The sequence below is a fragment of the Pelophylax lessonae genome, assembly GCF_965119305.1.
Source record: "Pelophylax lessonae genome assembly, chromosome: 5".
Lineage (NCBI taxonomy): Eukaryota > Metazoa > Chordata > Amphibia > Anura > Ranidae > Pelophylax > Pelophylax lessonae.
This window is the reverse complement of record NC_138772.1, coordinates 314,435,034-314,447,914: the sequence shown is the minus strand read 5'-3', so window position 1 is coordinate 314,447,914 and position 12,881 is coordinate 314,435,034. Positions and strand designations below refer to the sequence as shown.

General features: G+C 42.0%; 1 protein-coding gene across 1 annotated transcript in view; it reads right to left on the bottom strand.

Annotated features, from left to right (window-relative positions):
• ZCCHC2 (zinc finger CCHC-type containing 2) overlaps positions 1-12,881 on the bottom strand; it is a 181,607-nt gene that overhangs the window by 95,872 nt on the left and 72,854 nt on the right. The window contains exons 5-6 of the mRNA XM_082259718.1: positions 9,781-9,890; positions 1,657-1,748 (exon numbers count right to left, since the gene is read on the bottom strand). Of these exons, the coding sequence (XP_082115844.1) occupies positions 1,657-1,748; positions 9,781-9,890 (202 nt within the window). The remainder of the gene's footprint in view (positions 1-1,656; positions 1,749-9,780; positions 9,891-12,881) is intronic.

The window sequence follows — 12,881 nt, the reverse complement described above, 5'->3', positions numbered from 1 at the left end:
TGGAGTGTGGCTTTGTGGGTTCAGACGGTGATGCTCCCACTGGGCTCGGTGATGGGAGTTCAGGTGCCTTAAGGCGGTCGTCCCTAGGTGAGTGTTGGGCTTACCGCGACTTATGCGTTGACTGCAAAGGCTGCAGATAGCAACACTGTTGTCAGCAACGGACACATTAAAAAAAAGCCCACACTGCGGAGCCATGTGCCGGCTTCCTGAGTGCTCCAGATGTGACTGTACATGGTTGATGGCTCGCTCCTGATACATTTGCAGTCTGCTTTGTACCTCTTGTGCAATGCAAGTTCTGCCTGCCTCTCCTCCCTATCTCCCAAAACTGGCTGCATTATAACTTCTAACCCAGTGCTGGCTCTTCTTCACTTAGGCATAGAAAACCACACATATCGCTTCCACGCCTGGATCACACACTTAATAGCAACCCAGCTTTTAATCCTGAGAAAATGGAACCACCCCCCCCCCAACCCTGCAGGAAGTCATCTTCTTGCTACAAACCACAAATTAGAACGATCTATAGCCATCAATGCTCTCTCCCTAAAGAAACTTGACCATCAATGGGAATTCTGTAACTCAGAGTAGCCAACTTCTATCTATGCTCACGGGATACTCTCACGTGTGGGCTGGAGACCCAATAGGGCAGCCTACACGTGAGGGACTCCTGCTCCCTCTCTATTTCCCCCTTACCACATCTATACTCGGGTTGGTCAGTTAAATAGATTGTTTCTGAGTACCTCACCTCCAACCCATCCTATGAAAGTAAAATATGTTTCACTGCTATCTGTACACTATGTTATTTCTGCATATTGCGTAAATGTCTTATTATGTTTTGACGAATCCCCCCCCCCCATACCTTGTATTGTATTGCACTACTATGCTACCTACGTTACCGTTTTACCGTTGTTTGTTATACCTTGCAAAATTCAATAAAAATTATTTAAAAAAAAAAAAAACAACGATATTATTTCAATCTTGCTGCAACAAGGGCAAGTCGTATCTTAAGCAATTATATCCCTCATTTAGATATCCCCTCTACAAACCACAGTTAAGGCCTGGTTCACACTGGTGTGTGACATGGTCTCGGACTTGTGAGAGCATGACATGTCAAATTGAATGTCTCCCTATGACAGCCGTCTTAACTTATCTGACAAGTCACTGACTTTAGAAAAGGTTCCTTCGCTACTTTGGTCTGACTTTGATACTATATGTAAAACAGTTTGAAACGTTTGTATCTAATAAAGCTTGATATTTGGGTAGGGTATGCTGCTCTGTGGGGTGTTTTCAATCCATTATCCGTATACATTTTACGGAATTATTATGGACACCTATCCAGATAGTTTTGGGATAAGCCCCCCCAACCCTTAAGATCTGGGAGATATTTTTATTAATAATCTACTGGAGATTACTCATGGATTACTTACCAGTACCTTTATTTTATTTAACAAACTATGTGATATACAGTATATGTATGACGACGTTTATGAGTAGCAAAGCATACACTAGCTTGTGTCATATTACGAGTGATCATATTCCACATGTTCAGTGTAATTGCCACCCAGTCCAAAATAGATCAGCCACAGCAACTTGGAATACAGAGAAGCTGCACTAAGCAAGTATAACCATTCTTTTTTTTTTTTTTTTTTTTGTACTTACTGGGATGTCCAGTTTCTATCCGGTTATTATGGAAGAACTTGCACACTCTCTGATTCTGCAGGAGCGCCTGGGACGGGGATGAAAATATTTGCCTAAAAAGGAAAAAAAAAAAAGAAAAAAATTCACTTATCTGTAAATTCTCATCTAGAAAATACCATACAGAACACAAGACATATTCATAGAACATAGACTATCATGCGCAGCAAAAAGGGGAAAAGGGAGGAAGAAACTACTTGCCTGCCACCAAGGCAGATTTGGAGATCCACCATATTGTCTGACTGGATAGACGCATAGAACAATCCAGAAAGTAGGATGTTGAGTTGAAGTGACCTGGCATGAAACTGGGCTAAGGAAGCTGCTTTTGAAGGAGGCCATCATTATGCCCAGGACTTTCATGCAGAAACAAAATAGGGTGGGGGGCTGGTGCCATTTGTAATTCCCAACGTGTGGAACACTAAAAAGGGACAATTACCCTGTGACATGAATATCTGGGTCTTCAGAAGGGCAAGCAATTTGTTAATGCTCTGGGTGCAGAGGAGAGACTGAAATTGGAAGTGTTTTTCTCTCACAGCAGAACACTAAGGGCTGATGTGAGGGGAGGATAGGAAGGGTAGATGGGCATCTTGTATGTATATGGATGCCAGAAGCAATGACAGATCTAACCAATTCTATAGACCAAAACACAAATTCCCCTAAGGAGTGGGACTTTAAATGGCAATGACCAGGACTTGAGTAGTAGATATATTTAAATATTTTTATTAACAAATTTATACAAAATCACGTTGCAAAAAGACATGATATAACAAACAAACACTTAAAAACAAGTGGCCATAAGTTACGTCTCCAGGGCTGGAGGTGGCTGAGATTTCCAAAAGGGACCATCTCCACCTTTTGGAAATCTCAGCCACCTCCAGCCCTGGAGACGTAACTTATGGCCACTTGTTTTTAAGTGTTTGTTTATTATATCATGTCTTTTTGCAAACACTTAAAAACAAGTGGCCATAAGTTACGTCTCCAGGGCTGGAGGTGGCTGAGATTTCCAAAAGGTGGAGATGGTCCCTTTTGGAAATCTCAGCCACCTCCAGCCCTGGAGACGTAACTTATGGCCACTTGTTTTTAAGTGTTTGTTTATTATATCATGTCTTTTTGCAACGTGATTTTGTATAAATTTGTTAATAAAAATATTTAAATATATCTACTACTCAAGTCCTGGTCATTGCCATTTAAAGTCCCACTCCTTAGGGGAATTTGTGTTTTGGTCTATTAACAAGGGATGCTGGCAATCTCCAAGATAACCACTGAATCCGATTCCTTTCAACCAATTCTATAAGGAAATTTGGTACACAAAAAACTCCTGTTTTTTTTTAAAGTTCAAAATGGGGAATGGCACCATTTGGTTTGGGAACGGTGAATAGATAATGATAAAAAAAAAAACCTTCAATCCTTTTAGCTGAACAGGTAAAACCACTTCCTGTGACTGAAGTTGGTGTAAGGCAGTATGTAAACCCACTTGTTTTAGACAGGAAATGAGGGTGCTAATCACCAACAGGAACCAGCGCAATGGGAGGTTTAAATTAGTGATAAATAAAAATTCATATAAATAATTCATAAAGTGCAGGAAAAAAAATCCAGGTTGCCCCAGTGTGAACGGGGGCTAAATCCACTGAATTGCTGTTATATTCCGTGCATAAAAGTACAGTAGGCTAGGAAATAGTTTTGTGGCAGCATCCAATTTCTCATTGTCTATCAGACTCAGTACTTGTATATCAGACTCAGCTTCAAATATTGAGCAGGTCAAAACTGTCTGCAACAAAAGTTGAACCCTGGGAACAAAAGGGCCTCACTTTGTCACAATACCAAACCATATGTATAAACAAGCCCTCTGCAGTATTACATTAATAACATGTGGAATTCTCGCTCTTCCTCGTCTTGAACAAGCTCAACGAGGTACAGTATGTTTGGTGGAGATAGCGCATTTGAATCATCATATCTTTGGATGAGATAACTGCGGCTAAAATCGGTATCACGGACTTGCATCCATGACTGGTCAGATAAACCAGGAAGGACCTCCAGCCAACATTTCCATGCGCATTTACCTCTGTCCTCTCCATAAAAAGTAGTAATATTAAGATATTCGCTTAGCATGATCTGGAGATTGTAACAATTGTTCTACCCTAGTGGTTTGCAGGGAATTTATTTTCCTTAATTATGGAAGATTCTCAGTATGTTTGGCTTTTCATAGTGTCACATGGGGTAGGATTCTAATAATGGGTAAAGAATCCTTTTACTTGACACATTGTATTTATATATAGAAATATCTGTTTATTATTCAGGATGAGCCCAAAGGCTTCCCCTTTCCTCTGCACATATCCACAGTATGGCTTACTCTTGAGTTCTGTGGGGGTTATTTAGGCTCTAAAAGGTGGGGCTGATATTTTGTAGGTACAGTATCTCACAAAAGTGAGTACACCCCTCACATTCTTGTAAATATTTTATTATATCTTTTCATGTGACAACACTGAAGAAATTACACTTTGCTACAATGTAAAGTAGTGAGTGTACAGCTTGTATAACAGTGTATATTTGCGGTCCCCTCAAAATAACAAACAGCCATTAATGTCTAAACCGCTGACAACCAAAGTGAGTACATCCCTAAGTGAAAATGTCCAAACTGGGCCCAGTGTCAATATTTTGTGTGGCTACCATTATTTTCCAGCACTGCCTTAACACTCTTGGGCATGGAGTTCACCAGAGATTCACAGGTTTTCCATTGGAGTCCTCTTCCACTCCTCAATGACGACATCATGGAGTTGGTGGATGTTAGAGACCTTGCCCTCCTAAACCTTCCGTTTGAGGATGCCCCACAGATGCGCAATAGGGTTTAGGTCTGGAGACATGCTTGGCCAGTCCATCACCTTTACCCTCAGCTTCTTTAGCAAGGCAGTGGTTGTCTTGGAGGCGTGTTTTGGGTGGTTATGTTGGAATACTGCCCTGCGGCCCCAGTCTCAAGGTCATCATGGTTTCCTCAATGAACTGTAGCTCCCCAGGGCAAGCAGCACTCATGCTGCCCCAGATCATGACACTCCCATCACCATGCTTGACCCAGCGGTTTAGACATTAATGGCTGTGTGGAGTTATTTTGAGGGGACAGCAAATTTACACTGTTATACAAGTTGTACACTCGCTACTTTACATTGCAGCAAAGTGTTATTTCTTCAGTGTTGTCACATGAGAAGATATAATAAAATATTTACAAGAATGTGAGGGGTGTACTCACTTTTGTGAGATACTGTATGTATGCCAACTATGTATAGTGGATTGTAATTTTGGGTTGGAGAAGAATTTTTTCTACCTGTTGATCAGGCTAGTTAAGTCTCATATTTCAACTTTCTTTAACAGACCAAGCTGTCCAGCAAGTTAGAGAGCTAAGGCAAAATCATTTAACACTGACAGGGGTGCTTACAATGGTCATCTTTTGTTCATTTATGTCAAACCTTTATCCCAAAAGAAAAAAAAAAAAAAAAAAATGTTGCCTTAAGTGCCTAAAAAGTGTTAGTAGTTCAGCTTTAATGTGTCCATCAAGTTTCTCTAAATCTGCTAGTACATCTAACACTACCCTCTCCCCAAACTGACAATGCTGCTGTCCAAAGGCGTATGTCGCTCCTCCATCCAGAGTGGAAACACCCTAAAGGCTCGTACACACTTGACGAAAATCGGACGAAATATCCTCCGATTTTTCTCTCTCATGCTCAGCGGTCATAACCGTTTTTAGTTGACAGTGCATAATGTTTACGAAATTTCTCGTCCGATTGTTTATTTTTTTTTGAGAGATTTGTTCCTAGACTTCCAGTTTTGTCAGCAACTTCAGATCATGCGCGGTCTTTCATATCCGATTTTTCGCAGACGTACTACATACACATTAAACAAAAATTGGTCGTCTGGGGACAGACGATAAAAATGTTGGTGTTTGTCCCCACGTTTTTTTTTTCGTTGAAAATGTCGGCATCGGCTGCTGAAAGTGGTGTACACACTAGCCGAAAATCATACGATTTTACCTCGGACGGGAATTTTCGGCAGATTTTCTACTAGTGTGTACCTTACTTAAGACGGAAGTGTGTTACTTCACCTAAACCTAATGAAGTGCCCAAATGGAAGGATTGGTAAGCTGCAGTAATACATTTGTTTTTAGGTTTATTAATGCTTTAGAAAAGAGAAAATACTCAAATCAAAAGGCAGTTCCAAGAAAAAAAAATCACAAAAGGACAAAAAGGGGGCAGGTACATAGGAAAATCTAAATACACAGTATAAAGCAAAAGGACAATCAGAGAGACATTGAACAACAGCCTAGGTAGACTGTTTTCTCAACAGTAGGTCGTCCAAATAACCCACAATGAGGATTGTCTGGTTGAAGTATAACTTCTGAAACCATTTTGCCACAGGAACTGGGCCAATGACACCATTAATGTAGAACAACTCAAAGCATTATACACTATACAGTATTACCAAAAGTACTGGGACACCTGTCTTTACATGCACATGAACTTTAATGGCATCTCAGTCTTAGTCCGTAAGGGCTCAATATTGAGTTGGCCCACCCTTTGCAGCTATAACAGCTTCAACTCTTCTGGGAAGGCTGTCCACAAGATTTAGGAGTGAGTCTAGGGGAATGTTTGACAAGAAGAGCATTTGTGAGGTCAGGTACGGATGTTGGAGAAAAGCCCTGGCTCACAGTCTCTGCTCCAATTCACCCCAAAGGTGTTCTATTGGGTTGTGGTCAGGACCATGTGCAGGCCAGTCAAGGTCCTCCACGTTTTTATGGACTTTGCTTTGTGAAGTGGTAAAAATCATTTGGTGGAGGGGGGATTATGGTGTGGGGTTGTTTTTCAGGGGTTGGGCTTGGCCCCTTAGTTCCAATGAAGAGAACTCTTAAGGAGTCAGCATACGAAGACATTTTGGGCAATTTAATGCTTCCAACTTTGTGGGAACAGTTTGGGGTGGCCCCTCCTGTGCCAACATAACCACCAATACAGATAACAAGCCAAGGTGTTTCAAGAAGGTCAACCCTGCCAAAGTGTAAAGCTTCAGCCAACTGCTCATATGCTCTTATAAAAAATCACTGCCACAGGGGGTCACCTAAGGGGTTTTGACAATTTGGATCACAACAAAAACAGGGCAAGCAGAAAAGTCCGTCAGGGAGAACGGAGTTATAAACTGAGTTTCCAACCACTGATCAGTGGGGTCCTTAAATAAAGAACATCCTCTACCATAATAGCCTACTTGTTAAGAGGAGTGTCTGATGTATGAGCAGTGGTAGACCATTGTTCAACAAAGCCTTTCCAAAAAGGAAAAACTCTTGCAAGCGTTTGGATGGTGTCAGAGGCATGCATTTTCAATCCGGATACAAAAAGACTTTGAATAATGAGTGCAATGGGAACATCTTTGCAGTATCATGGGCTCTAAAAGCCCCCAATTCGAAGACAGTAGACTGATCCTCCAGTTTTTGAGTGGTGTGCACTTCATTAATAAGAGCTGAAAGGGTTTAATAATTCTAATGTAATAGCTGTGACTCTTTAGGAATCTCATCAGGTAGAGTTTGGAGTGACCTAGAATCAGATAAAGTTACTGTGACTGATGGCTTAGAAGCCATGGGCAGATCAGTCACAGAATCTGTGGCAACCCCAATGGACAAGGCAGGTGACTGCCACACTGACAAGACCGAGGACTCTGAAGTAGGAGGGCTGCATTAGGTTTGGGCTCCCGCAGGACCCCCGGGACCCAATGCAAATCTTGCGGGAGCGGGCGGTTTTACCTCTGCTGCAGGGGGGAGTGGGCGGTCAAAAATTTTTGCAGAGACCCACGGGGAATGGTGCAATTTGGTGTAACGTATTTTCCGGTGTATAAGAAGACTTTTTTTTTTTTTTTTTTATTGTAAAAGATACCCCAAAAATCGGGGGTCGTCTTATAAGCCAGGTACTGTAGCTTAAGCTGGTTACAGAACATCCCTATTAAAAATGTTAGCCCGCTGGATGTGTATACAGTACCTTTGGCAACTTACAGAACGTCCCTGTGCTGTAATGCTCTATGTACCTTGCTGAGCCAATCACGGCAAGCGGTGTATTCTATTAATGCATACAAAGCCTGCTCGGATTGGCTGAGTCAGAGAGGCGGGCTTATACAACCTTTGCCAATCCGAGTAGGCTTTGTATGCAATAATAGAATACACAGCTTGCCGTGATTGGCTCAGCTTGGTACATAGAGTATTACAGCACAGGGACATTCTCTGTGAGTAGCCTAACTTACTGTATACATCCAGTGGGCTAAACTATTAATAAAAGAGAAGTTCTGTATGTAGCAGAAGCTACAGTACATATTAGAGCACATCCAGCGGGGCTAAAATATTTAATAGGGACGTGATGGCTCCACTGAGGTTATGAAATGGTGTTGCCTCAGAAGAGGGGGTAGTCTTATATGGCGAGTATAGGGCAAAACCGCAGGAGTGGACAAAGATTGCGGGTGCAGGCGGGAGTGGAACACAAACATTGCGGGTGCGGGCGGTCCTGGTCATACATTCAGCGGGCGCGGGTTTAATAAAACAGCCCCATGAAGGGCTCTACTCTGAAGCTATATTCAAACATGATCGCGGACAGAGTCTCAGATTCCACTCAATGAATTCAAATGGCTGCAAAATGAGAGATGCGTTTGCGATGCCATTACTTCCGACACCCAAATCACGGCACGGTTTTGCTGAAACGATCATGCATTAAATTGCGCTGCAATCATGACAAAGCACGATGTCGTCCCCCATGTTCCTTTTTGAGCGAAAAGCACCGCGTGTTGCGATTGCAGTTCAATTCACTGCACAACAATCACGGCACAATTGGCGTGCCATCAGAAGTAATGGCACTGCAAACATGTCACGCATTTTGTAGTTATTTGAATCACGGCAATTCCGCCTGCGATCATGTGTGAATGCAGTTTGAGGGATGGATGGCCAGAGGTCATCAGTATGCATGAAGTAGGAACAAACAAACAGAGGATCAGCGTTCCACCCTGCTCTTTTACAGGCAGAAGCAGCAGCTGGGAGATGCTTCCTCTAAGCTGTGGTGCAGAGGAAAGGGCACAGAGCATGCACATGTAGACACTTCTTCGCCCCGTTTATGGTGTCAGTGCACATCCCTTTACGCAGAAAAAAAAATAGCCACCTGTGGAAATGAAGCAGCGCCTGATGCTCTCTAAACCAGCCTACCCAGCAAGCGAGTCCCCAAAAACAAAACAAGCGCTGATGAAACACCAGCAGCTCTGGACCTGAAAAGCACTCTGTGGCTTACTGGTTACCAAAACGGAGTCTGGAAAGCGTTACAAGGAACCCAATGCTTGAAGATCCCTTTCAGCCTATGCCCACAATTCCAGTAGGGTCTAGATGCAGCACTCCAAAATCCAGGTAGAGGGCACCCGCCTCTAGATAGCTTCACTTGCAGAAACTAGCTCTAGCATTCACAGAGAAGTGTATAGCGTCAAAGAAAAATTGTAGAATAAAAACCAAATGCTATCAAATTTTGGTTAGTCATCCCAGCAGATGAGAAGAAAGGACATTCATTATAAAGGACACCATGAAAAAGGGAAGTATGCTGGTACCAGAAATGGCTTTAACTTGGAAAGGCATACAACTTTTTTTTGCCAGTGTCCAATCTTTTGTAGGCAGCAGTATAAGCCGAAAGTGTGTCCCTCAAATGGACAATAAAGAAAGCTTGAGAGAAGTCGTTTTTTTTTACCAGATGTTCGGTGCATTTAAAAACATTTTGCCAGATTCCAACAGAAAAAGCCAACATTGTATGCTTTTATTAAACAAAAATGTATTTAAAACACTACAACAAAAGCAGTTTTGCAAAATCTAAAATATATGGTATAACATTAAAATGTTCAAAACAGGTACAGGTCTGGTGCAGAATCAGACTTGATGCGTCTTTAACCAAAAGCAGAAACAAGGCACAATCCAAAAACTTTAGAAACTAAATATGGATTACTTTGGAGTATAGTATGAGATAACTTTGTAAATAACTCTCTACTATTCATAACATTTACACATGAGAAAACATACACATACATTCAGAAGCAATAACTTACTGTACTATAGGCTCCAAATCTGAATAGTGATGCTCCTCTCTCCTTTTCCCTAGGTGTAGGGCATCTATTATAGTCTTATCAATATGTTCATTGGACAGCTCCTTTGGAAGCTGGTGGGAAAGTTACAACATTACTGTGGTTACTATAATTCCAAAGATGATCAACTATGCAACATCACAGTGACCCAAAGCATAGGCATACAAAAAAAAAAAAAAAAAAAAACTCTGTAATTAAAAAAATAAATAAAATTTTTTTTAATACTCTTAGGCCCCTTTCACACGGAGCGGAACGTATCGCAATCCACTACGGTACTTTTTTTTTTTTTTTTTCACGGACACGGATGACATTTGTGTCATCCAGTCCGTATGTCTGCATGTCATCCCATCCGTTTGCGTATGATATACAGACATAATGCAGGTCTATGTGATTGTGGATGTCAACGGATGACACCGCTGACATCCGATTTTGTGTCCTTTCTTAAAACGGAAGAAAAAATAGGGTTCTGTTCCGTTCCATAAAACGGAACAGAACTGAAAGGACGCAAAATCGGATGTCAGCAGATGGTCATCCGCAATCCCATTGACATGCATTATGTCCATATATCACCCTCAAACGGATGGGGTGATATACGGACATACGGAACGCCCGTGTGAAAGGAGCCATAAAGATGTACATGACCCAAAACAAAACTGCATAAACAAATGGGTCAAAATCTCTCTGAATTGGTACTCAAACCTAAATAGTATCTAAAAGATTTTTTTGTATAGGGCATTTCCAACAAAGAAAATGCCAATAATTATTAAAACAAAGTCTAGGTTCACACCTGTGCTCCTGTATTTATTTTTTGGTGCGTTTTGCCACGTTTCTGATTTGGTTTTATGCATTTATGGGGGGGTTTGGAGCAGGAGGAGAAGGATTGTTAAACCCAAAACACTATCAAAAACGCACCAAAAAAAGCATGTGCATGCAATTTTCACGCACCCCTATTAAAGTCTATGGGGTCAAAATCACACCTTCCTGCACCAAAGTACCTACACCTCTTCCAAAAAATGCACTGCAGGAAAATGCACAGATTTGAACAGTAGACATGCGAATCCGGACAAATTTTTGGTTAACCGGAGATCCGGAATGGAGGGGTTGCTGCCTCGTTCCCCTCGTTCTTGCTTTACAATCCATACCAGACCAAAAGGGGGATTTGGGGGAGGGGGGCCCACTTTTTTTCCCAGAATTTTCTATTGCCAGTATGGTTTTGCTGACAGCTGATAAGTCATGAGTTGTTAAGAGACAGTTGGCTTCATTGCCTGCTGCTAAACAACCAGCTATTTACACAAAATTCAAATTTGCTGATCATTTTTCAACTGATTCAAATTGGATTTGTTGATAAAATTTGGAATTCATTAGAAAATTAATAAATGAAACAATTTGCTGAAAACCTAGTAACTGCCAGCGTATGGTTTGAGCACTGACAGGCTGACCACCACCCCTTCAACCTGTGCAGCAATGCTGGCAGCACTTATACAGCTATTTCCCAAAGACAACCTCTGGATGTGACCTTGAGCAGATGCACTTAACTTCTTTGGTAGAACAGGTCTCGCCATGGTCGGAGTGTAACCTGTCTTAAACCGCTGTATGGTCTTGGCCACCGTGCTGCAGCTCAGTTTCAGGGTCTTGGCACTCTTCTTATAGCCTAGGCCATTTTTATGCAGAGCAACAATTCTTTTTTTCAGATGCTCAGAGTTCTTTGCCATGGGGTGCCATGCTGAACTTCCAGTGACCAGTATGGGAGAGAGCTATAACACCAAATTTACCACACCTGCTCCCCCCATTCACACCTAAGACCTTGTAACACTAACGAGTCACATGACACCGTGGAGGGAAAATGGCTAATTGGGCCCAATTTGGACATTTTCACTTAGGGGTGTACTCACTTTTGTTGCCGGTGGTTTAAACAATGGCTGTGTATTATTTTGAGGGGAAATTTACACGGTTATACAATATGCACACTCACTACCTTACATTGTAGCAAAGTGTAATTTCTTCAGTGTTGTCACATGAAAAAGGTATAATAAAATATTTACAAAAATGGGAGCGGTGTACTCCCTTTTGTGAGATACTGTAGGCAAGTCAAAATTCCTTTTATCTTAATTGTACAGAACAGGGAACAGGACTTTTATTCTAAGACCAGGGTAATAACCGGAGGGTTAAGCCACAACAAAACGGAACTTTCAGCAACTTCACAAGAAAATAAGGCTTATGAACCCAAACAAAAAAAAAGTCCATTGGCAGACGCAGCATCATCTTCATGAGGTGTATGAGTTATGCTGCCACCTGCAGGAGTAGTCTAGGCAGTACCTTAGTACAAAGTTTTACATATACACGCCTACAGGGCTGTCCCTCCAGACATAACCCTCACACACACAGCCCAGCACATCAGTTTAGTTGCAAGCAGTGAAGACAAAAAAAAAACATCCCCAAATCAGAGGGACGGGTGCTGCATCTGTCAATGGACTTCTTACCGTAAAAAAATTTTTCTCTGATCTTACAAAAATCTTATTTTCTCTATCGTCCATTGACAGACGCAGCCTCATCTTCATGAGCTGTATGGGACGTCCCAAAGCGGTATAGGCATGAGGGGTGGGAAGAACGCAACCAAAAGTAACGTAAACTCCAAAGGGTGAACTTAGCCAACTGGCTAACATGAAGCTCAACCAAAACAGGAGCTCACCCAGGTAAAAGACCCCTAAAAGAATAAGAAAAAAAAAAACAAACACTTATGAAACAGCAGCCTGCAAAACCTTGCGGCCAAAAGAGGCATCCGAAGAAGCCCACAAATCCACCTTGTAAAATTTAGTAAAGGTGTGCACAGACGACCAAGTCGCTGCCTTACAAATCTGTACAGCCGAGGCCTGATGGCAAAAAGTCCAAGAGGCACTCGGCGCTCTAGTAGAATGCGCCTTCACAGGGAAAGAAGGAACCTTACCTTTGAGTGAATAAGCCTGAACAACCGTCTGCCTGATCCATCTTGAGATGGTCGCAGCGGACGCAGCCAATGCTTAGGACATAAGGAAGGCAACACGATGTCTTCACTAAGATGAAAACCC